The following is a 25,687-nucleotide window of genomic DNA, read 5'->3' on the forward strand; positions in this document are numbered from 1 at the left end:
TGGTTCGCTGTTCTCTTATAGCCAGTGCAAAGGTCTTCAAGCTTTTTATGTTGTATCCCCTTTAAACAATCCAAAACCGGACCCAAAATGAAATAGCTGTTAAAGGTTTTATTTTAATCAGTATGTTAAATGTTTTAGTTCTTGAAAAAGCTCAGTGTCTCCTGATGCCATTTTTGGCCCATTAGTGAGCCCCCAGGTTTGAAGATCTCTGGCCAGAAGGGTGCTGCTTTTGCCAGTCGATCCAGTGGTATAGTGATCACAAAAAGAGAGCTCACAGGCAGGAAGTTGTGGCAAAACAGGAAGTCATGCAAGGCAGCGATTCACATATGTGGACCTTCTTATGTGGAACCGAGCGGGCCGTGTTTACAGTCAATATGTGTCTGCCTGCACTACGCATTCAAGTATAAATAATACTTTGTGCAGTGAAATGTGTGTTCACCTACAATAAGCACATTGTACAAAGAGAGCATTGCTTCCAGTCTTTGTATTTGGACTAACTTTATCCTGGTGCTTTTCTCTTATTTGCTGCAATATCACTCTACATCCCCTTGCCTCAGTTTGCACTTACTTTTAACAGAAATGTCCTTCCTTGTTTTTCTTATCACACTTTTTCCTTTTAATGAGTCATCCTGGAGAACCATCCTCTCTAAACTGTCACTGCTCGAAAGACCAATGTATTCAAAGGAAAGGAAAGCTAATGCGGACTATGAACCGTAAGTGTAGGATGCGGCTACTGTAAGCGCGGATATTTGTTATAATTGGGGGATATGTCCGTAGACTTGGGTCAGTGCTACTGTAGAGCTGGCTGTTTCTTGCAGCACTAGGCGGCCTGGATTTGACAGATGTCTTCTTTCTGAACAACTTGTGTCACTGAAAGTTCATCCAGCCATAAGCATCTGTGTGTTAACCAGTTCCCCGCCCAGTATCCTTGTGGGATATCTTACTGGGCTGTTGATTATTTTTTCCCCCTTGTCAGGTAAAAAAAAAAAAAAAAACAACATTGTAGTAAGTAGTAAGTAAATCTCTACAGTATCACCACATGATCAGGTAATAGCTGTAAATATAAAAAGGCAGGTTGAAATTGGATGAAACCCCTAGATTTTAAAAGCGGTATTAAAACATTTTACGTAAAAAATCATAACATTTACTAAATAAAACCAGATGTGTCAAGGTTTGGGCAAAGCAACCGTCACAAGGACAAGCTTAAAAGTGCATGGGGATCATACTGACCCGGGGGAAAGCAAATCATTGTACTGATAGATCCCAAGCAAACCTTTATAAGAAATGAACTGTCCCACGGATGTCTAGCAGCTGTGAGGTATGGTTCGGCACCTGCTACGGTTTTCAGGAGCAAAAAGGATCTGTAGGTGTGTTTCTCCAGTGCCCTGGCTTCCCTCTCACCCTTCAGGGGATTTAGAAAAACTTTCCTTGAGGAGGCTCCCATCTCCTTTTTAGGTCTCGGGACCATCCGGTCGGCAGACCGGAAGTCCGGAGATTTAATGACTTGGGAGAAGAGGGGCTTGAACCTGCCCCTCTTCTGCCCTGTTCTCCATTGGCTGGCCTCGTAAATGCTGGCCAGCCATTGGAGATGAGGTCCCGTCACTCCAATCATGCCCCGTCCTTTTCGGATCGGGGGGCGTGTTTTTTGCGAAAAGTCTCGAGGAGACAACAGCAAAACACGCCCCCGAATCCGAAAAGGACGCTGCCTTGGTCGTGTGCTCGTCCGCTCCCCCTTCGTCCGTTGCTTGCTGGTTTAGCTGTGCCTGTCTCAGCAGCAGTTGCAGAATGTTTTACATTTCCCAAATAAAAACCAATCCCGTGAGAGCCGGTTGTGGAGTCCGCGTGGGTAACGTGGGCGCAGCGGCGCTATGACTGGCATGTGTAATTTATTGAATAATCCGTCTGACAGCCACAGAAACACGTGTCAGGTTCTAGGCTGCTGTGTCCACACTGTCACCCGCTCTGTGGGGTAGTGCAGTGAGCTCGACGCGCGCGCGCAAAGCAGTAAGCAGAGCCGTTTCCAACATCTATGTTCGAAGAAATTACAAGCAGCTGAGATGGAGCCGCCCTATTCTTCTCCCACACTTGCGAAATGTGTACTAAACACTGGAAGAACGACGCCGGAAGCCGTCACTCCACGTCTGCCGTCTGTTGCCATATCTGACGTGCCCACGCCAGGGAGCGAAGCCTACGTACGTGACTCCGCCGCGAGCCGCGACACCAGACGGGCCGCTGCAGGCACAAACACTCCAGTTTGCGCGAATTCCCAGGTTCGTAGAGAAGATGGCAGCAGCTGACTAGCCAGGATTCTTGCTGCTGAGGCAAGCGCTGAAAGGAAGTCAGAAACATACTGTTCCTCCCACCCATCCTTTTAACCTCTTCACACTGATTTCACTCCCCCAACTTGTGTGGTGAGTAGCGCTAAGTATACCTTTGCTTAGCTGACTGACAGCAAGGCCTGCCCTTCACCCACTTCCAGGCCTCACTTAAATCCTTGAAAGTGGAGCACTTTTGAAAAGGCTGTGCCCCCTGGGTGGAAATGTTTGTGTAGTACCATAAAATGGTTTCAGGAAGGGCAGTTCCCCGAGGTGCCGATGAGGTAGGCGTAAGGATAAAAGTCTCGTGGCATCATTTCTTCAATAAGGCTGACTTGAGAGCCCATTCTTACGATTACAGAACTTCAGTAGACCAAATCGATACAGATGTGTGTAGAACTCTGTCTGAAATAAGCATCTTTGCTGTGCGTCTCCCTTTTCCCACTCTTTGCTTCTGATGTTTTTGATCTCTCCGTGGGTTGAGGCCTACTAACCCGCAGCCACATATCTGTTTAAATGAAAGCTGTTTTCTATTAAAAATTCCCAAAACAGTTACTCTTGTGCAGAGAGTTTCTGCACAGCTGTGTAGAGTATAGATAGATGGCACTAGCGAGAAAAAAATATTATTTTGTCAGACACCGAAAACATATAATGCTTTAGAAGTGTGTATTGGCTGTAGAACATACACACCCTGCGCTGGAGTTCCCTTCTTTTCCACCTAGTCTGTTCACTGACCAGCCAGCACCACAGCTGCGTATACAAACAAAAGCCACTCCTAGGTCAGGAAATAAGGTAAAATTTGACCCACCACTTCTTGCGTCATTTGTGCATCTGAATTGCTCTTTAGGTATGCTGCTTCTTCCAGGTCGTAAGGACTGAACCCTAGACAAATGCCCAAAAGGAGGCTGCTGCAAGTGAGGTACCGGGGGTGGGGATTTCCTTTGAAGTAGCTGTAACTGAGGAAGCTAAGGAGCTTCACTCCCCCGTTAAGAGGCCTCTGGAGGAGCTACAGCTCAAAATAGCTGTACAAAGGAGGCACCATCTTAATTTTGTGGTTTTATAACTGTTAAGCTCTCTCACAATGTACTCCTGAATGGAGAATCCAGATACTACATTAAATATACCTTGGTGATTTTTATTTTTAAGAATGTTAAAACTTGTATTTCAGGACAACGTATTTAGATGTCCATTTTCCATCCGACAAATGTGGAAGATTAGCCAAAGGTGGAGCCAAGTGCCAAAAGAAATTCCTCTCCTTGGCATTTTGCATTAGCGTTTACATTAACCAGTTCACAGGAGGAAATGTAAAAGGCTGCTGCCATGTGAACTTGTAAAGGGGATGCAGAGACAAGGGAAATGCAGAGGTGCTGTAGAGCGGGAGCACTGGAGGCTTTGAGACTGGAAAAGGTGGGGTGATGACGAGTGGGGGTGTGTGCAAGAGGTAGGTGCACAATAGCAGGTAAAAGACAGCTATTGGCATTGCTCATGACATTATTTTTGTTTATGTTTTAGTTTTTAAAACATTTAAAGAAACGGAATTGTTATTTACAATGTCGATAGCTTAATCTGCGTGTGGGTGCAAATGCAATAGGTCTCGAATTTGAGAGTGATTAAGCTATTGACATTGTCAATAACAATGCCGTTTGTTTAAATGTTTTAAAAACAAAGACATAAACAAAAATAATGTCATGAGCAATGCCAATAGCTCTAACTTTACCAATGCCGAGACCATTGCATTGTAAATGCTTGTTTTGGGTTGTCTCAGCGGGAATATGCCTAGGTATCAAAGGATGCATTATCTTAAAAACCTATGTTATTCAATTGATTTGCTCCGATTTTTAACTTAAACAGCATAGCTTGCGTTTTATTATGTTTTTAATACTTGTATTCTGCACTTTTATGGTTCAACAAACCGAAATAAAGTTACTTGCTGCTGTTTAATTTATTGAAATAATTCTAGGTGTCACACTACTTAACCTAACTACACTAACATTTCTTTCAGCATAATGCCAAAACTATTGGAATATCATTCATAGGACAAAAGGAGCATTTCAAGAAGGCAACAATAAGAGAAATGGCGTAGCTGAGAGAAACCATCATCAGATAGCTTTGGGACTTCTTAGCATTTTGGTAGAAGTAATTTTAACGAAACTATTGGAGACAAAAACAGATTTCATGAAAAAGTACTTTTGCATTCTGTGCTTTCATGTCCAGTTCCGATTCAGAGATTTTTCCTAGAAAGACACACATTTTGGCTGACAAATGCAAAATGGCAAATTTATACTTGTCAGCCTCGGGGTGAGCGCACAAGCCTTTCCGAAGGAGGGCAGTGTCTTTGGAGTATTCCTGGAAAATGTTGACCTTCACTCCTTCCCACAGGATCTGTTTGTTATATCATGAATAGTCCAAAAAGTTTCTACCTACTGGTATCGGAGGACTTTGTATACATTGGTCCTTGGAATTTTGGTATTTTGAGACTTACGAGTTGGCACTGTGTGGGCTACTTCACGTTCAAAGTCATTTTTTACGTTGATTATTAGTGCCTTCGGGAACCACATTTCGAGAAATTCCACGCTTGATTTAGGATCCTCTTTAAACACCACAAGCAGCTGCGATCTTCCAACTCAGCTAAGTCTCTTTGACGAGATAAACATAAGGATTTAGACAAAGCAATTACTCTTTTCTTATTTTTGCTTCAGAGTATCCAACATTGTATATTCTGATTTCAGCTTCTGAGATCCTTCCTGGTGGATCCATGTTATGTCAGACTGCATTATTTCGGAGTTTGCCTTGGTGCTGTGTGCGAGATCATTCACTTTCAAATGGTTTTTGAGACTCACTGTGATGGTGCTGTTGATGTCTGTTTTAGTCTTCAATCGGTTTCTGTGGATTATGCTGTGATTGGATCTAATATTGAAGGTGGGAAGTGGGATTGCAATACCTACAGAAATGGCTGGCTTGTGCTCTGCTGAGAAATAGCATGCTAAATGTGCAATACCCCTTTACTATTTAAGTAACATCCAGTTTTGTCCTTGTTTAATCCTGCCCTAGGACTGAAAGATTGTTCCCCAAAGCAGCAACAGGAGTGGCTTCGTTACTGATGTTGAAGCCTGTTTTGCAGAGCTCAGGACTATCCACGCAAAGGATGCGTTTAAAAAGATACAATCCGATTTATAGAAAATGCAAAATGATATTTCAGTATGCTCTTAATTTTAGTCTTTGGAGTTATCTTGATGATGGCAGGTAAATGTATGTTTCTTCAGCAGTTAGTAGACAATCCGTTGCCATTTTGTAAAGAAGATTTTGTAGAGAATGTTGAATGTCATAATGAATCAGCAGCAGCCAAGAATCCAGTGTCACCTTGATGTACACAGACAAAAAAAACTGTTGCCCAAAAGCAGTGAGAGGCGCTTTACTCACTAGACAGTAAGTGTTATCCCAGTGTGTGATCTGCACTGGCAGTTGCCATTCTGAAGGCAGGCAGCTGAAATGCAGTGCTCACAAGTTTACTGTGTTAGATGCGCATTTAAAAAGGGGAGAGCATCTTTATGGAGACAATGGATTAACATTAATTTAAGAAGATCCTGCTTTCGGTCTTTAGTGTTGTCTAAATAAGGACAGGTGGATAGCTGGCGTTTCTATAGCAGGCCATTAACAAGTGGATGCCATTTTGTAAAGTGGATTGATTTTTGTAGGGTCACTTGCTGTTCTACACATTAGGAGTCATGCTGCAACCAGGTTTCTGATGCAACATCTTAGGGCTGACGGTATTTTAGGTGCAGAGTCAATTCTGATACGTATTGGCAAGCTAGAAGTACAACAATGGCATTGGATGTTTTGGCTGGGCACCCAGCTCCAGAACTATACTGCCACCTTTATTCATGGCTAAACCAAGGGCACAGATACATTTTTGTTTTGTTCTTCCATCTTACATCATATTTCATAAATTGTTAACTGTCCCAGTTTATGTTAATTCCTAACAAAAGCTAGCCTTGGGAGTTTTGACCAAATAACAGGCGGCCAAATTTTCCTGACACTGTGGTCACAATGTACAAGCTCCTATGCAGACAATGTTAAATGTGCTGGTTCTACCAAGAGTCACAATAGCTTCTACAGAGACAGGACTGGCAGCACACAATTTACTATCTGGGGACTCTCTAGTCAAAGTTGAGCAAGTTAGAATACAATACCCTGGAACAAAATAACACCCTGTTAACAGGGTTTTCCAATCTATTGGTTTCACTTCCGTTTACTATATTAAGAATGCTTGGACATGAAGCAGACAACAACCAAAGGCTTTAAGTAAACACCAATATCACTGACAAAATCAGCAAGGCTCCAGTTCCTTCTCTCCCCAAAGATGCTTGATCACAACAAATGGGCAAATGGGTCAGTGTTTGTGACAAACGTTTTACAGCACAACACCACAGCTCCAACCGATTGGTCTTGGATCGCCTCCACCGACAGAAACTACTTTCTGCAAGGAAATAAAATGACTTAAAAACAAGCATTGGCAAAACCAGTAGGTCTAGCATAGGCTGTCAGACTTTCGGCTTCTTTAATGTTTTTCATGTATTTTGCAAAACTTTGTTTTTGGGGAACCTGTTAGGCCATCAATGTGTAAAAAAAAAAAAAAACACATTGACTAAAAGCAAAAATTGTGTTTTGGTTTCAGAAATGAAAGTGAGCAATGAAATCCGCAATGTGTTGTAGAATTCCGCAGAGGGAATGGTAGGGGAGGGAAACCTGGCAGCAGCGGTAAAACTAGGAAGCAACAAGCTGCAATGAGCACGAGAACAGTAGAGAGAAGATGGCGCTAGCAACAGGAGCTAGCACCAGGCAGGCATGAGCCCAGGTGCCTTCTCAATGCGGTCGCACAGAGGCAGGGTGGGAGGGGCTTCGGTAGAGGCCAGAGCGGGAAACCAAGAAACTTGGCAGCGGTGGTGAAACTAAGCAGCAATGAGCAAGACAACAGCCAAGAGAAACAGGCGCTGGCAACAGGAGCTAGAAAGAGGCAGGAGCCCAGGAGCATGTTGAGTATTCAATGGGTAATTCAATAGCAAGACTCCTTGCGTGAGGTTCATATTAGGACTTATATTTCATTGCTAAAGTTCAGTGGTAGTTAGAGGGTTGAATCCTAAATTGAATCTATAGCCATTATACGATAGCACAAAAATTGTTTTATGTGTGTGTCAATGCTTCTAGTCTTTTTCGGAAATGCAGAGGCTAAACAACAAAGGACATGGGAATAGCGTTTGCAGTTTTAGATAAGAAAATATGTTTGGTCCAAAAGAAGGTGTCCAAAACGGGTAGCCTTTGTGTAAAAAAAATGCAGCTCATCTGAAGCTAAGGCAAATTCAGCTGAGAGTCTACCAAACATCTATAAGGTCTTAGCAAGGTAGAGCCTTTTGGGAAAGGAATGTACAGAAAAGAAAGAGGTACACAGTTAAGGTTAAACTGAGCAAGTCCACTTCCTGAGGCATTTGAGACTAGCTCAAAGAAGAGTGACTGTGTAGTGGGGCCTAATAGAAGGTGGAAAGTCTTACTGAAATTACTAAAATGGAAAAGTGGTAGGGAAAACTGAAAGGTTTGTGTCTTCTATTCTTACCGAAGTTACTAAAATAAAGAAGTTGGAAGGGAAAGCAGAAAGGTTTGTGGCTTCTATTTCCTAAATGATTATGCACTCTAAAATATAGTTTATGACCAATGAAGGAGAATCATTAAAGAAAGAAACTAATAGTGTTTACTGGTTAGAGGAACAACCTCACTGATCAAGTTTGATTGGTGTGCAACAGACGACATCTTTAAAGTCAGCATAACCTTTTCATTGTGGAAGAATACATGTAAAAACAAGACCAATTGCTCCCCGCAAACCAATTCAAGGAAAGGAAAAAAGGTCGGAAAGGAGCATTTAATTATTCTACTGATGACTTGAGAATGTTAACAGCACTGTTTTCCAAGTCAAGTCTAACTTATCTGTGAGGCCTGAAAACACACTGAGTATCAATGTTAAGCAGCAATGATAGAGCCATCTTAGCTAAGGATTTTAGAGGTGTGGGTTGCAACACAACGAAGACCAAGAAAGCTGTATACACCTTAATGGCAAGAACATTGACTCTGGTACTGAGTTATCATCATACTGGAGAAAGTAAAGAGGGATCAAGGATTTAAGAACAAAGGAAAACACATCCAACCGTTCTTAATAGCTTTAACCGTCATCGCCATTAACAATGGGGTGAGGGGGAATACATGTTTCCTTTGAAACATTCTTTTAAAAAATCTGAAAAGGGAAAGGATTGGATAAAAATAAGAAGATTTAATAAAGGTACGGGAGCGAGGGACAGGCAGCATTTAATTTAGATGGAACATAGCACAGTGGCTGAAGGTCAGACCAGTCACTAATTATAGATTTGAAATCCTTGCACAGTTCCGACTATGTTGAGAGCCAGCTGTTGTAAGCACGCTTACAGTCATCTAAAGCCCCATTTTCCACAGGGATATTTTGCGATAAGGGAATCTAAAAGATCAGTTAGAAACATGAGTATTAAACATTATATTTCCTACACATCTTTGTAAAAACTGTGGTTCAGAAAGAGATTAAATGAAATACTACGATTTATTTTCTAATAAGACACCAAAATGCGACTCTCACCCTCCACCCCACTCCCACGTCCCCAATACACTTGCTGCTGAACTTTGTAAAAGCTGATTCTACTTTAATGCAGAGGGCCCTAGAGTGAGAATTCATAAGATCAATCATATTTGATATTTGTTTTAGGCTGTCCAGCAGGTCTTTGTCCCTCCAGTGGAGCATAGCCTGTTTACCATCGCTCCTTATATTCTTTCATAAGTGTTCACTTTCGGTAAAACAGGCCTATACATTTTTTTTTTACATTTGCTGTGCATTCCAAGACTGTGGTCAACTGTCAAGCTCCGTTTTTTGAGGGAGCTTGGCGTTTACTTTTCTTTTGCTGACTTCTAAGTCAGAGGATTTATGTGATAATCTTGCTAAATACTGGGGATGGGAAAGGAAAGGTTTTTTTATAGCACACAACAAAATTTAAATGTATGTAAATGAACTGCACAAATATTTCGGAACACATACGAATTAGGAAAGCACAAATGAAGCATTTTTTTGTAATTCTGAAGTGTGATGAAAAGAAATATTTTAATGTGATTAAAATCAATCAATACACTAGGTGAAGCCCTTTCCATACATTATTGTTTGTGTGCTGTATAGTTTTATCATTAAAATTGTATGTTCAAATGTAACGGCATTCCCATTTGAAATGGGTGGTCTGTGATTGCAGTGTGCTACTACACCATTCGAACCCCACTCCTTTTTGGCCATGCTGAACAGCAGGTACGCTGGCGTACAACAACCAGGCTAAATAAAACACACTGGTGAAGCCAACAGCTCTTGCATCAGCAATACCCATTGGCTTTGCCAGTGTGGTTCCTTTTACTTCTAGCTTTCCATGGGAGTGCATGGGTTTCTTGAAGTCCTCCCTCAATTCCCACCCACTTTCTCTATGTTGCTTGCCCAACAGCTATTCCATTACTACCCTGATAGTTTTTTTTATTGATTTTTTAGTAAAAATGTTTAGCCCCTACAGGTTCTGCTGCTCTGCAGCATTGACTCACTCCTCCACCTCTCCCGGATGTGTCCCTTTGTCAATATTTTTCCCAGATTTTTCTTCTTTTTTTTGGCAGGCCTGCCGTGATTTTTAAAACAAGAGTCCAACTGGCTTTGCCAGTGCTGGTTTAATTTATATTCATCACCCATTGCTCTCTCCTAACACTTTTTCTATTTCCCAGATCCTGTCATTCGCTCCTCCTCAATCTACAATACTCCCCACCACACTCCACAACTCACTCACTCCTTTGAACACGGACCCAAGCAACTACAGTGTTATTGGGCCACTAAATCCATTGTTTAGCTTTTTTTTTGTTGTTCACACGTCTTCTACACAGTCCTTTCAATGATCCTCTCGTGTTCCCTATGATTTATTTATTTAGTGAATGCTTTGATGCAATTTATTTATTGGGACCCAGCAGCGGAATATTACTGTCCGGTCAGTAAATCCAGTGTATGCACTTCATGCACACTTTAAAGAAAACAAGCATTTGTAATGTAAATAGGTCTTGTGTGAGTGCGACAAAGGTCTCGCATTTGCGAGACTTCTAGGTATTGGCATTGTAAATGACTTATTTATGGATTTTGAAAACTTTTCAAAACCCATTAATAAAAGGCACTGTCATTTACAATGCCAACACCTCAAACTCTTGCAAATGCGAGACCTTTGTCGCACTCACACTTTAGCTGTAAACATTAAGCATTTGCGGCACCTGTGCTTTAGCTTACAATGTTTACAGCTAAAGCACGAGTGCCGCAATTGTAACAAAAGTAAGCAAATAGAAAAAAAACGGCAGCTTACTTTTGTTACATTGTTGGCACCCGCACTTGGGCTTTGTACATCATAAGCTAAAGCGCGGGTCCCGCTGTTGCTTCAAAATTTAAGAAATAGAAAAAAAAAAAAAGCACATTTTTCTTCTATTTCTGTGCTTTTGAAGTAATCGTAGCACCCACGTTTTAGCTTAAGCTGTTTAAAGCGAAAGCATGGGTGATAAAAAAAAGGCATGCGCCACCATTATTAATGCTGGCCGCGCTAGTTAAATAAAAATGTAAAAAAAACATTGCAGGAAGAGCATGTCCTGACAGGAGAAAGACCATTAACAAAAGAGTGATCGGAGCTGTAATCGAAAGCTACTGACTAACAACACAAGTAACAGGGGGTGTCCTGATGGGAGGAAACAACAGAAGAGAGGAAGGTAATAAGGACGGACTAATAAGCCTACTAAGAAATCAATGGCCAACCTTTACAAAGGACAGTGACATCAGCTATTTAAACAGATGAGTGGAGAGTGGGGGCCCAGCTTACAGTCCTTGCCTGAAGAAAGCGCAAGTGCTGCCAAGGAGAGACTTACAAAATAAATGCATTTTAATTTACCATTTTATGAGGACATCCGCCACGATGAAAGGTAAATTAAAAAGATCACATGCATCAAGATGGATGCGTGCGTCACGGTGCATGCTTGAGCATCACAAAACAATCTTGGGACCCTTTTGAAGATTGAAAGCCATTTGTGTGTGTACATTTTGATGCATGCAACTGGACAACTCAATATGCCCACACGACCTGCCTAAATTGTATGAAGCAATACAAAAAATAATGTGGGACTTTAGTCAAGAGACCTCAAATGGAAATTAGGGGGTTCTGCACACCAATTGAAATTATGAAATCTGTTAAATCAGTTAGTTAATAACAGTACTACACATGCACTGTTGGAAGAAAATCATCATGGCTTTATGGAAAAAGAAAAGAAAAAAAAAATCAAGTGCTGGACCAGAGAAGTTTTAATCATACATATATTGTATTCATACTTTAACTGTACCATTATTGGCAAGCAAGCGCTTACAGGCGTCAAATGAATGCTCTTTACAATCATTCATCCACTACAAAATTTTCAATGAACGCCTCCATCATTTCCTTATATTTTGGCTCACAGTTTACATGTATCCCATATGCCATCACAATCATGCTTTCAAATCATCCAGAAAAGAAGCCATCTTTCCCCATACCTTAAAGTTCTTACCAGAAAATCAAAGAAGAACAATGATCTGTGGTATAAAACATCAGTTTTGCAAAACATACAAAAATCTTGGTAGCTTACATTTTTGACATTCGACAGATCTTTCAAGGAGTGACCCGTTTACAAGAAGTGCAATTTATGGGCATCCTTTTGCTGTTATAAGCTTTGGGACAACCTACCAAGCACCCCCTACAAGCCTATTTTTCCACTGATTCGATTGTACTGCAGACCATTTCAAGGCATGAGGAAATTCAATTTAACCCCTATCCGTCAAACTGTACACTGGTCAGCAGAAAGATTTTCACATCTTTTTGGTTTGAGCCTGGTGCCTATCTTTTCTTTGAATGTAGAGGAACACAAACTATCTAATCAGATTTTCTTTGCTTCTAACAACCCATATGAGTTTTTTTCAAGCAGCCCACGACCTTACAGAAATATGGTAAGTGGAGTCACACCTATTGGCTTTGTACAAGCGGACTTATGAAATAATATTGCTACATTTTGCGTTATAACAATAGGTCATGTATTGTACTAATGAAAATCGCTGTAGTACAGATCTTTAAAACGTTACTCGTCTTGCAAAATACCCAGCAGCAACAGAGATGACATTTATTCAGTCTCAATCCTAGCTACAAGAAAATAATCTGTGCAGGATACCGGACGAGCCATAAATCTATCAAGCATTGCACATGAATTGCCAATAGACACGTTGTCAACCACACAGAAGAAAACGATTTGGAACATCTCATAAAGAAGAAAAAGCAATGGAACTATTGGGATGGGGAGTGTCTAAAAATTCAAAAAATAAATGATAATTGAAACATTTTAATTGTGTAGATGCCAGAGGTAGTTATTAAATTAAGAATATTACATTATATTTAAATGTTGTTTATGGAATACTTATATATGCTTTGCCTTGAAATATGAACTAGAAGTATTACCACCAGTTTAATCTATGCAAAGTATTTTATAACGTCTCCCTCTTCACTGTATTCACAATGAATTCCTCTGCCTGGCACTCTTAGAACCATGTCCATTCTAAAAGTTCAATTGGGCCCAATTAAAATAAAACTCACAACTGAGGTATATTATTCATATGTATTCATCTGAAGCCTGACCGCACCTAGGGGGTTTATTTTGTCCCCATCCATTGCCAATGTGAATAACCAAGGGAAGTTGAAATAAGCAAACAGGAACTGGACACGTGCTTTGATCGCAGGAAAGACGACAGGTTGAAAACACTGATTAGAAGTCTGCAATAAAAAATAACTGATACTCCTCGTTATTGCAAAAGCAAGCGACTAAAGCAAAACATCAAATCCGATTAACAGCTGCTACGACAGTACACTGTTAACCGATTTAGAATCTGCTTTTAGTCGTTCGATTGCGTAGGTCGGTTTGACTTTCATCTTTAAGCTCAATAAAAGGAGTAGCATGAAGATTTAGAAGCGCTAATTTAGTAAGACGGGACATATGCATTCCAAGTATTTCCAAAGCATTGCAAAAGTCCAATAGATTCTTCTGGTTAGTGTGAAACAGAGATGATCTTTCTCAAAATAACCCGACAGAAATAACGAATAGCTAAGCAACATTTTTTATTTTTCTTACACAATGATGTTGTTAGGAATGATGTGTAGTTGAAAAGTGAGATTTACTCATGTCAATTAGGAGTCAACTTACCCAGAGCTCTCCAATAGGCAATCCTGAAAACAGCAAAGTTGAACAGCCTGCATGAGACAGAGTAAAGGACTAATAAAATTAGAAAGGACAATGTAGCCTCTCCTGAAGTGAAACAATTAAACCAACACTACCATATTGCTTTTTCAGCCACCCCATCTTTGTCAGGTACTCATATGAAGTATCTTGCCGTACTGACAAACACCACAAAAGCTTCAAGAAAGGGTACAGAGAAACTTCTACTTCTGAGATTTCACTTGCAAAAACAATTGAAGGAGAGAATGCAGAACAATGTCATACATTCACCCCAGTACAGAGATCTGGGCCTAAATCCATCATTTTTTTGCTCACCATGCCATTCCAGTTTGAACCCAGCCATATGCAAATCAGTCTTGACCCTGTGCCTCATGGGAACAGTCCAGCACGAACTGCCAAGCCAGGCCCTCCCTAGACTGGAACCAAGCATTCTAGGACCGGTTTCGGGGTTTCACCCCTTGTCGTAAATTGGCTGCGATTAAATTAGCGTTAGCAGAATCCATCTGGTGTTTAGAGGCAATCCTGTACATTTTGTGGAATCCATTTTGTATTTCTGGCAGCCATTTTGTTTCCCCTTGTACTCTGTTTAAAGGACTGGTTATACTTAGACTCTGCTACCCTGCACATGCGCAGGAATATCTAACTGTCCATAAATCTGTTTTTAGTCTGTAACTATCAGGTTGTTTCTACCAGACCCAGCAACTGCTAGCTCCTCCTTTACTGTTGACTGTGCATTTCTGTATGACCATCTATGTATGTAACTCTTCTCATGTATACTTGTACCGCCCTCTTTTTGAACCCCTGTGTGGGTATAAAAAACCCAAGGTTCTTCTACTCTGTGTGCTACATTCATTCAGCACCACAGGGTGCTGTGTGAATGTGGTTCCACTTCATGAAGGTTTATTAAACTTTGTATTTTCTATTCAAGTTTCTGTGCCAACTTCTTCTAAATTGTCTGAGGACTCTGTGCAGAGAAGGGCGAACCCCTTGCACTGGTAGGCCTAGCTGAGGTCTATATTCAACAAATTGGCGGCCCAACTTGGGGCTCATCGGTGACTCGGATGCCCAAAGGATTGGTCGCGACGAAGGATTGGAATCTCGCGGTGGACGCGATCGCTGCCCAATGAGACCAGAGTCTTGGCAACCACGGCGTTTTTCCTTTCCTTCTGATCTGACCATCCAGGTGGTGCCGGTCCTCGACTGAGATCTCTTCTGTTGATTCGCCGTGCAGTGACCATTTGGTCGAATTTAGAACTTGGCAGTTGGAACCTGGACACCAAGTGATTGGTGTCTGTGGCGCTTGCTGTTGGTTTTGATGCCTGGGATTGGTAAGGTAGTTTAGTAACACTTACTGTGGCTTTTGGAAATGGTGTTGGCCAACTTGGTTTGTTATGAAATTTATATATAAGTTGCAACCTATATAGGCAGGTAATGAGGAGAATTTTCTCTATCTGAATTGATTTGAACGGCACATCGTACTAAAGGTACCTTAAGTGCTACTTTGATTATAATACTGCGTATTCTGCACTATTTTTGGCATGCCTGTTTTCAGCACACTTCATAGGAGGTGTAGCTCTGGTAGTGGTACCAATTTGAATTTGAAACTAGATGAAGCCTAATAGGGATATGTATATTAAGTATGTTTTTTTCTTCTATAATGTACAGCGCATTATGGAATAAATACACTCGTAAGGATCCTGAGTTGCGTTGGCCTATGTATGGGTCATTTAATTTACGAAAGATTGAGTATGTGGAACAATGTATGTTTCAGCGAAAGACTAGGCAAGAGATGTTTGATTGTGTACGAATGTGGGAGAAAAAAGTGCGTGAATGAATGAATATGTTGCTTTCTTGGATGTACCATTTCTTTTGTATATAATTAGCCGGCACCCGTAGAGGGGATACATAACTAGGTTTAGGTATATAAAAGTATTTCTTCTTTGGTGACTAGTACCCAGAGGAACTAAATATGTACATAGAAAGGATCCCAGTCTGTGCACTTAGTAACATTCATAAGTGGTGAGATGCAGAGCGTTTTCCTGGTGTTCTGCCAGCCAAATCTAGTGAATATGACTTGCAACTAGTATTTACAAATGGTTTGGTTTAAGTACAGTCTGTGGGCTGTCTTTTGTTTCTGTCTTAAGTGTTGATCTGTGGGTTAAATGTGTGTTTAAATGTTGTGGTGTGGTAAATTGTGTTGCTAGCACTGGAAAAAGCGTGTGATTGAATGACTGTGAATATGTGAAAGAATTCTGAGAAGTGAAATTGTTAAGGAGTAAGTTTAATTTGGTCTCATCACCATCAATGAGTCGCAAAAGGAAATTGAGAGGGGTGTAGCTAGAGAAAGAGCAACCCCTGTGATTTGATGACACCCTTAATGTACAAAAGTATTAATGAAAAGTAATTAGGGAGTGGTTAAAAGTTTAGCTTGAGAAAATTGTGGGTATTTCGAATTTGCAAATTGTTCCTATGCAGCTTTGTGTTCTTGGTGGTTCAGTGAGCCAATGTGCTTGGTCCAGATGGTTGTAGGTTCTAATTTAAGCTGAACCTGCTAATCGGAGACTAGAAAATAAAATTATGACCTCTGAAAAGAAATTGTATATCAAAATTATTTTTTCCATAGGGCAAATTATTGCAGTTTAGATTTAGGAAGGCTTTTTGTCTTTGACAGCTTCAGGGCTGTGCGAGGCAGATTTTGACCTTGAAGCCTGTAAGGTGGGGGCTAGCAATAGGAGCGAGTAAACCAGGAGGTGCAATCACTGCTTAGAAAGCTTCTTTGACATGAAAATGTGTAATGCTTGCAGCAGGAGAGCCTTGGAAAGAGGTGGGGGGCAGGAGTGCTCGCAGTGGCTGTTTCCAATTAAGAATTAATTTTCACAGTGGAAATTGTGGCCCAAAGCTAACATCAGTGAAGTAATTTTACTTTTAGAAAGTTAAAATTAAGGTGGCCTATGTATTTTTGCCATAACACCTTTCCAAAGAAATGTTCTGTGTTTTTCATTTTAAGCATTTTTGTCCTTTTTATAAATTGTTCTTGTTGGTCCTGTGTGTCAGAAGCGACACAGTCAGTTCAGCTGACAGCTGGTCATCATAAAGCTGACCTACTGTCAGATGGGGGTGAGTAAAGCAAGGAAATCAGTTATTGATTTTAAGCCTGACAAATTAAGCAGGCCAGAATGTTCGACTCTGAGCTGTAGGTTCAGTAATTGCGCATCACTGCTCATTTATATATGTTATTGTAATTTGTCTATGCTTTCTGTACTTGGTGTACTGATGGCTTGGCATATGTATTTTTATTTTATATATATGTTTTGTTTTTGTGTCGTATTGACAATTCTATTTTAATACTAGTACAAGTTCTCCTATGAGGTAAGGAGATGGCCGTGACGACGTCTATCTTTGCGCAGCAGTTGGCTGGAACTTGTTCAAAATTACTAAATTCCACAGATATGATATTATCATGCTGTCAAAATAGCAGACAACACGTTATCAGTGTATGTCTAATTGGTATTGGAGATGAATAAAAGAAAAAAGTTATGCAAGACTAAAATACGTGTCACCTGTGGTTAGCCATGACTGCCCTTCTCTTATAGACAGGCAGCCGTTGGTCATATGTTTCCAGATTGGATATTATGGAACCATTATGATTTGTAGCCCCTGCAAAAAGGTGACCTGAATTTTTCTAAATATCGCACTAGCTAAATCCTGTTCTGTTTCCTTGGAAGTGTATAAGTATGCCTTTGATTCCTTAAAGGAAATCAGGTTTCCTTTTTCATATTCTTTATATGGGGATAAAAGGCCTCAAACAACGAAATTGTGTGTTTTACAATAGATTAAATTAAGATACAAAATGTCACAGCATTTATCCTTCTGTATTAGGTATTAAAAGGCATTCACATTATCTGAGTGAGTTGGTTGTTCCTGCACTAAAGTACATATTACAGAACGACAGATTTGTGTTGGCTAGAAAGGTTTACTTGAAGGGCGTGTGAATTCGACGCCTTTACGTGTCAAACAGCTGTGTCAGCAAGACTATTTCTATTTCGGACTCCGGCCACAGAGAACAGCTGAAGTCAAACACGGTGTAAAATGCGGCATTTCAGACTGCTGTTTTAAAAGTTAGAAATATAGTTTCATTATTTTTGATAAATAGAGGACAGATTGACAGTAGGGATTTATTTTCTTAATGCCTTTTTAAATAAGGATCAGAGTGGTTTTTGATGTTAAATAATAATGACTGTCTTTTAAAAGTGGCGCAGACCCTCAAGTTAAGTTTCTGTTCTTAGGGCTGTGAATGACTGCGTTTAAATATGATAGGCAAGGGATGCAGCTCGCTTTTCATATGTAGACTCATCAAAATGATTAGATTAATTAAAATAAATATATATTTTGATTATATAAAAAATGTTATTTCAAATAGGTGCATTAAATTCGTTTTTTTAATATTTATAATGCCTAATAATGATACTGTGACCTCCTAGCCTCCAAATTGAATTTAAGCCATGTTATACAGTAATAGGGAGTCACTTACATGTGAAATGTCACTTTACCCAGCCGTACAAAACTCATTTTTATAAGGGTATACATTATACATTTCTGATGCCACATCTCTGGGATATGTAGAGGATATTCTGGGGATGACTATTATGCAAAAACATTGTAGGATATTCATTTTTAAGTGCCCTAAAAATCAAAGTCGAAATTGAGTAAAAATTCACTATTTAAATTGGGTTTCTCCAGTTAAACTGCCTTAGGCTCCAGTAAATGCACATATGTAAGCATAGACTTAATAACTGACATCTATACTGCTAGACAAGCACTCGGCACACTGCTTACAATTATAAGTATGTCCAAAAATTGGCAGAAGTTATTAAGCTTACCTCTGAATTGCTGGTAGACAGGTTTGGAGTGGGTTTGTTGTTCAGCCTTCGGTCTCTAGGGTCACTTTGACTTGGGAGCACCGCATGAAAACCTTGCATGCACGATGGGACAGCTGCATAGGTTAAAGGCCGAAGTCCTACATTTAGAAGCCTGCAGGGCTCAGCGCAACGTTTGCTTTGACATTTGAAAGACGAAATGGCAGGGCAGGGAAAGAAATAGGTTTGAACCTACTTTTTTTTTTGGGCAAAAGCAAGTTTTTGTGCACTCAATGAACATAGTATAATGGTAAATGTGACCTCTCTTTAAAAGACAATGGCTCTGCCATATATATAGCACTAATGCTTTTAGGGCTGAATTAAGGCAGCAATGGGATTTAGTTTGAATTCATGTGCCCTCGTGTTACACTTGTAGATTTGCTAAAGGAATATGTTCTTTAGCTAGCTGAAATGTGCCATTTAGCTCCTCAGAGTTTGTTTATGCCCAGTTGCTACAAATTGGGGTTGATAGTGTTGACAGAATGAAACCTGTTACAGGTTTCCTACTGTCAAAACTGGGGAGAGGAGGCTAGCTCCTCTACAAATTAAGGGTAGGCAAATGTATGTGTTCTCTCTCTTTTTCTCAAAACTGTCTGTGAAATAGCCATGAGACATTTAATTGGCTATTCAGTAATACTGTTTCAAACATTATTAGCATTAATAAAATGAATAAATATATTTTGCTATGTTACTACCCATCCTCTCTGATGGAATTATGAGAGGATGAGTTGCTAGATTGCCGTTTCCTTATTTGATCTTTAAGGGGAACTAGCTGTGGGTAGTTTTTATTCTAAAATTCTCAAGTGATAACACCACTATTGTTTGTTATTCTCATGCTACATACAGTTTTGCAAGGGCATTGCTAGTTTTTATTAGCTAGTCTTTGTAAATAAACTGACAGTCCTTACTAGAACTGATGTTGCATAGTTTGGATTGTGAAAAAGTAGAATGCAGGGAAGATGCCCATGTGATCCTTAGCAAACATTTTTTGAGGAAAATATTGTTTTATAGAAGTCTGTTAGTCACAAGATGTTCCGCTGGAGAACATGTACCCATTATGTTGAAGTTTTTAGTTCTTTATGTAATAGGAATCCTTGTTAAATTAGCAGTGTTAGATTTTCCTGTTGTTCCTATAACATGAGTATACATACAATGTAGGTGCTTTTATTAAGAGAAATCATTTTAGAAGTGTCTGCAGTCCTGTACAAGTAATGCAAAGTCTATGAGTAAAAGTGTATAACATTTCCTTTTTCTTGAGGGTCTTTAGATGATTAAGATAGGAATATACAGATGTAAGGATTTGGAGTATGTCTGTATTGTTTTTCTCTTTTCCTCAGAATTTGGTAAATGAACAGACTTCCTTGACTGCTTGGGATTGGGTGACGTATTATTCTTGTCAGTTCACCAAAGAGTTCCTTTTATACTTGCCAATAGGTCCAGGCTGTTTTATTTACTCTCACATAGATGAAAGTAGTTCCAGGGTGCCTTGTTAATATATGGGGCGTCCCTAGACTAGGAAGTATTCTGAGACTATCCTCTCTGTTGATAGATTATTTCTGTGCCTTGTCTAAAGACCTTTTTTTTTGTTCTGTCCACCAATAGATATTTGCTGCTTTACAACCATTGCCAGAGGGGCGCGGACATCAGATCCAGCTTGAGGAGTCAGCACCAGTCCAGCTTGAAGTCAAAGTGAAGGTAACCAGCACAGGCATTGCTGGCAACCAGAACCTCAGTGAAGGTAGAAGGCCGGAAGCACTGGGATGTGAAGTATGTACCCCTGCCACTGTCTTGGACGAAAGACGAGGTCACAAATCAGAAAGGAGAAATCGTGGATCAAGCTTTTGATGCCCAGCCGAGAGTCACAGACCGACCAGGAAGGCGAGAAAGTTTTTGCTTGAGGTAACCCCCTTTGAAACAAGGGTTGCTTCAGAGATCCTAGCATCAGGCCTCTGAATCCTGGTCCTAAAGTGGCTGTAAAGTTTTCATCTTTGTTGGTAAAGAGATACCTGGGCACACTGAATGCAATCTATGGCCCTAACGAAAGAGCAGTGTGCCAGCAGAGCAATACAGGAGTTAGGGAAGGACTTCAGTTCAGGGTACAGGTGCTGTGTCTCTGGTGCCTGTTAGATTGAAATGAAGAAAACTGGTGCACTGCCTGAGACACTGGACAGGATCGCTGAGAGCATTTGCCCTGGTGGGTGATTGCTCTATCCTGAAAGAAGAAACTTCTCCCTTGAAACTAGGCCATGATTCCTGAGTTGCAAGTTGTGCAGCCCCACCGTGGGAACAACAAGAGCCTGCCTGTGAGGCTCAAACGGACACAGGGAGAAGACTCCCCTCTGGTTGGTTGTACAGCGGCTTTAATTTCCCAAGGACTTCTTTTTCTTTTTTGTTGAAAATGTATCCCATTGGTCGTCCCATTTTTGAGGAGGAGCAACCCTTTGCAGCTCTTCGTTCTAATTCTCATGGTCCTCCTGGTCCCCTGGATCCAGGATCATTTTTGTAATAATATGTCTGACTGCTTTAATGTTTATATTAGGAATAATGTTTATTCTATGAGAGAAATGTTCATCTGAGCAGTAGAAAGATGTTACATTTCCTTCATAATGATGGATACTCTAGCCCTCATAAGGGAAACACTTGAAAAGTCTAGCGAAAATGTTTTTATTAGAGATGTACTGTTAGCTACTTTGATATTGAAATGGATGGTAACTGAAATGCATAGGAGCCTTGAAAATGTTTTTATTGGATGGTTCTAGGATTTGATTAGGACTAGAAAGCTAATAGTTCTGTTTCTGATAATAGTAATTACTCTCTCCTGCCATCTGTATGACCCAATTCTCTGTTCCCTTTGTACTTCTGCTTATACCTTATACATACCCGCTTAACAATATTTAGAATGAGAAATGCCCACCTAGCAATGAATTAGGATATTGATAAATTTATGAAAAATGAAGAAAAAAATTTAAAAATTAATATGCATATTTTTCGTTTTCCTACTGGATTATGGGAGATGTCTTCAGCTAACGCTAAAAGGGTCATCTGTCGTAAATTGGCTGCGATTAAATTAGCGTTAGCAGAATCCATCTGGTGTTTAGAGGCTATCCTGTACATTTTGTGGAATCCATTTTGTATTTCTGGCAGCCATTTTGTTTTCCCTTGTACTCTGTTTAAAGGACTGGTTATACTTAGACTCTGCTACCCTGCACATGCGCAGGAATATCTAACTGTCCATACATCTGTTTTTAGTCTGTAACTATCAGGTTGTTTCTACCAGAGCCAGCAACTGCTAGCTCCTCCTTTACTGTTGACTGTGCATTTCTGTATGACCATCTATGTATGTAACTCTTCTCATGTATACTTGTACCGCCCTCTTTTTGAACCCCTATGTGGGTATAAAAGACCCATGGTTTTTCTACTCTGTGTGCTACATTCATTCAGCACCACAGTGTGCTGTGTGAATGTGGTTCCACTTCATTGAAGGTTTATTAAACTTTGTATTTTCTATTCCAGTTTCTGTGCCAACTTCTTCTAAATTGTCTGAGGACTCTGTGCAGAGAAGGGCAAACCCTTGCACTGGTAGGCCTAGCTGAGGTCTATATTCAACACCCTCTTCAGCCACGATAGCTTGATTCCAGTGGCATGGAGAGCACAGGACTCACGTCTGAGCATACCCATCCCACTCGGCCACGCCAGGCGAGATCTAAAAAAGCACTGTTCTCAGACAGTGATTATCAAATATATCTTATGTTATTTTTAAATTGTAAAAATAAGCACAGACTTTAATCTTCAATAATTAATGCTATCATAAATAGTAACAATTGCACAAAATGATGTTTGATCGATAATGCTTAAAACTACAGGTCTACACAGACTATCATTACCATGAAAGAAAACACAGCCCAAGGGAAGCGCCTTTTCAACATGAAACACTTGGCCATTGTCTAAACTTATCTGTAGTTGTTGCAAAGTAATTCTGTGCCCTGGGCACCCCCCAACTTTTTGCTGACTGGAACTGGTGGTAACTGACTCTGACTGACCCTGGGCTCTGTTTAACCAGGGCCAGTGCCAAGCTAAAAGGAACACAATATAATACAGTTAAGACACCCAACATACACTAGGGTACCCTATGGTATGGTGGGGTACCCCTGTAATTGGCATGAACTACCCCATAAGCCCCTAGTATATAATAGGGCAGGAGATAGAAACTACCTAGAAGTCCCCAGTATCCTGGGGCATGGCAGTTTAGAGGCTAGCAGATTTTCTGCACCAGCATGTGTGCAGCACGGAAGCCTGAGGTCAGTTTAAAAACAGCACTGGTTGCCAGGACTGCTTTTAAACCTTAAATTGTGCCCAAACTCAACTTTGGGGGTTGGAGCACTTAAAAATTAAAAGCCTACAATGTTTTTGCATATTAGGGTCCCCCAGAGTCACCCCTCGGTATCCCAGGGGTCAGTTATCTATAAGGTACGCCCTTATAAAATGAGTTTTTATATGCCTGGGTAAAGTGACATTTTACATTTCACTCCCCACATTGTATTAAAGAGCTGCCCAAATTCGACTTTGATGCTAGAAGAACTGGGTAAGGAGGATCTGCAATATTTCTGCAGATTCAGAGCCCCTAATGTCTCCCTTAGTTGCACAGGGGGGGTCCTGTAGAGATTAGGGCAATATTTATCAAATATGTTTTTATAAGCCCTGGTGCTAGAAAACTGGCCCAAGTCATTTTCTCCATTGCAAACCCCATGGCCCATAGGTTAACATGGTAGGAAGTTATTGATAGGAGAGGACTAGCCGGACCATTCAAAGACTTCCCAGAATTGTAGTAGTAAATCCAACAATATTATATTGTTGAATTTCTCCTAAAGTGTACATACAAGAAGTTATAAGACTTTCTTGTTTGTAAGTCCAAATTCAGCCTTCCAGTGGTCTGCCCTGATTGGTCAGAGTTAAGTGGATTAGCCAGGCTGCTTTGAAGAGGTAATAAAGAACCACTTTGCTGGGAGGGCGGTGTGCTGGTCTATAGGAATGCCAGGCCAGGAGGTGGAGTCGTAAACTGTGCTCTTCAAAGGCAGAGGGGAGGCCTGGGTTTCAGTTTCACTCTGACACTCTTGATCCAGAGTGTAGGAGAGTAGGGTCTGCTATCCTATGGTCACCCCAAATTTTTGCTTTTTGCTTCACTGGTTTTTGACATATTGAGGCTGTGGGCCTGCCAATCAGACCCCCAGCCTGCTGTTCTCTCTACTAAATTAAAACTATGCACCCTAGGTGCATAACCAATTGGAAGTGGATCACCCTGTCAGCCCCTGTACCAGTGTACACTAGGTACCCAGGGCATTGGTGTACCCAAGGCCTGCCAGGGGCTGCAGCATGTATTATGCCACCCCAGGCTTGGCCTAACAATCTGACACAACTGGCTGATCACTCAGCTGGGGTAAGTTGGTGTAATCACCTCTTACTTAGGTGTAGTATACCTATACCTAACCTTAAATGGGACACCTGGTAACCTCTAAGTCACTCCTATGGCAGGCCTTAACAATCCTGAAGGCAGAGTGCTTGGTTCCATGTGAGATGGTGCTCTGGCATGAGCTGAGCCTGTCTGCAGTGGTCGGAACAACTTCCTTCTGCTGTTTCCAGATATCGTCATACCATATACTCTTAAGTGCATTATGAACCTCGCGGTTAAATGCTATCTTTGGTTTGGCTTTATCAAAACATGTCGAGTAAGGTGTCATACGAATTGGAATACTAACCCCTCGCCAATTCTGGCGACGGGGTTAGCATTCCACCCTTCTAGAGGGACACGACATGTACAGTACCTGAAACCCGGGTAAAATCAGACATAGCCTCAGCTCCACAAAATGGATGCTGCCACCACAGACACAAGTCTGCCCTCCTGCTGCTGGGAGTCCTTCCAGCTTGGGAGGTGTGGACAAAGGGTTTCCTGCCAGGGGAGGTGCGTGCACCACCCCAGACAGGATTTTGTGTATTGGTCAGGTAGGGCTTGAAAGAAACCAGACATGCCTGTGGCTCACAAGGAGCCTCGGTGCATATGCCAGTTCAAACCGGTCCTGGGGCACACCAGTCCCGGGCCTGGGGCGAGCTGGACAAAGGATTGGGGGTGTAACCACCCCCCTTCCTGGTCCCACCCATAGGGAGGGACCTAGCAGGTAGTCCGGCCCCTAGAATCCGAATAAAGGTAGGAGCTGTGTCCTAAGACTTCAGACATCCTGGAATCAACTTGAAACTAAGAAGAAGACGGGAACTTCGACATTCTGCTGCACAGAAGACTGAAGAAAATCTCCCCTGTGGTCAGGGAGTGACCACCTTGCTAACGCAAGCACCATCCAGCGAATCACCGTCTGCTTTGCCGCCGCCTCCCGCCGGAGCCCGAGCCCAGAGACTGACAAGACCTGGACCTCCAGACCTCTCACCGCCCGATCCACAGTCCCTGAAAAGAGGAGACCCGTGGAGGCACCGAGACACGTGGAGCCAGCCATCTTGGAACGACTACGACAAGCTGACCAGTGCAACAACCGAGGCTCCCTCCAAGTTGTGCTTTGGGTCCTGAGAAGCCCAACCCTCGAGCAGCATCTGCACCAAAGGTGAGCCCTCCAGCATCTCCACGATCTGCGTGGGGCCCTTCTGCATTTTGCCACTCGACGCGCCTAACCGGTTGCTGGCCCGCTGGCTAGTGGCCATCTTGGCGACGAAATCTACGACAAACACCGCTGGTCTGGTTGCTCCAGACTGGCCCTTGCTCCCCTCCAAAGGAGCAATCCCTCTGACCTTGCTGGTCAGAACCAACAGCTGATTTCCGAATCCTCCTGCAATTGCTTTTGCCAAGGCTTGTTTGCTTCGATCAAGTCGCCGACACCGCCGACAGCGAGAGCCTGCGTGGGACAGCTCGTGAGCCGACTCCTGGACGTCGTCGACCTTCAGGGACCACGTGGCTGCGGAGACAAGCTACCCCTCATCACCTGTTTGCACCCGACATCGCCTGGTACCCACCTGGTGCCACGCTGGTCACTGGCTAGTGACTGTGAACACTGTCCCCTCTGCTTACAGGTCTTCAACATCTCCGATCCA

The 25,687-nt window shown here is 41.6% G+C and overlaps 1 protein-coding gene across 1 annotated transcript in view; it reads right to left on the minus strand.

Annotated features, from left to right (window-relative positions):
* Window positions 1-6,713: 6,713 nt before the first annotated feature.
* Window positions 6,714-25,687, minus strand: part of LOC146870658 (protein phosphatase 1 regulatory subunit 12B-like) — a 31,297-nt gene continuing 12,323 nt past the window's right edge. Inside the window, exons 2-3 of the mRNA XM_085599701.1 lie at window positions 13,650-13,696; window positions 6,714-6,792 (exon numbers count right to left, since the gene is read on the minus strand). Of these exons, the coding sequence (XP_085455827.1) occupies window positions 6,786-6,792; window positions 13,650-13,696 (54 nt within the window). The 3' untranslated portion in view covers window positions 6,714-6,785. The remainder of the gene's footprint in view (window positions 6,793-13,649; window positions 13,697-25,687) is intronic.

This window comes from Triturus cristatus, chromosome 1_1 (genome assembly GCF_964204655.1).
Source record: "Triturus cristatus chromosome 1_1, aTriCri1.1, whole genome shotgun sequence".
NCBI classification, from domain to species: Eukaryota; Metazoa; Chordata; class Amphibia; order Caudata; family Salamandridae; genus Triturus; species Triturus cristatus.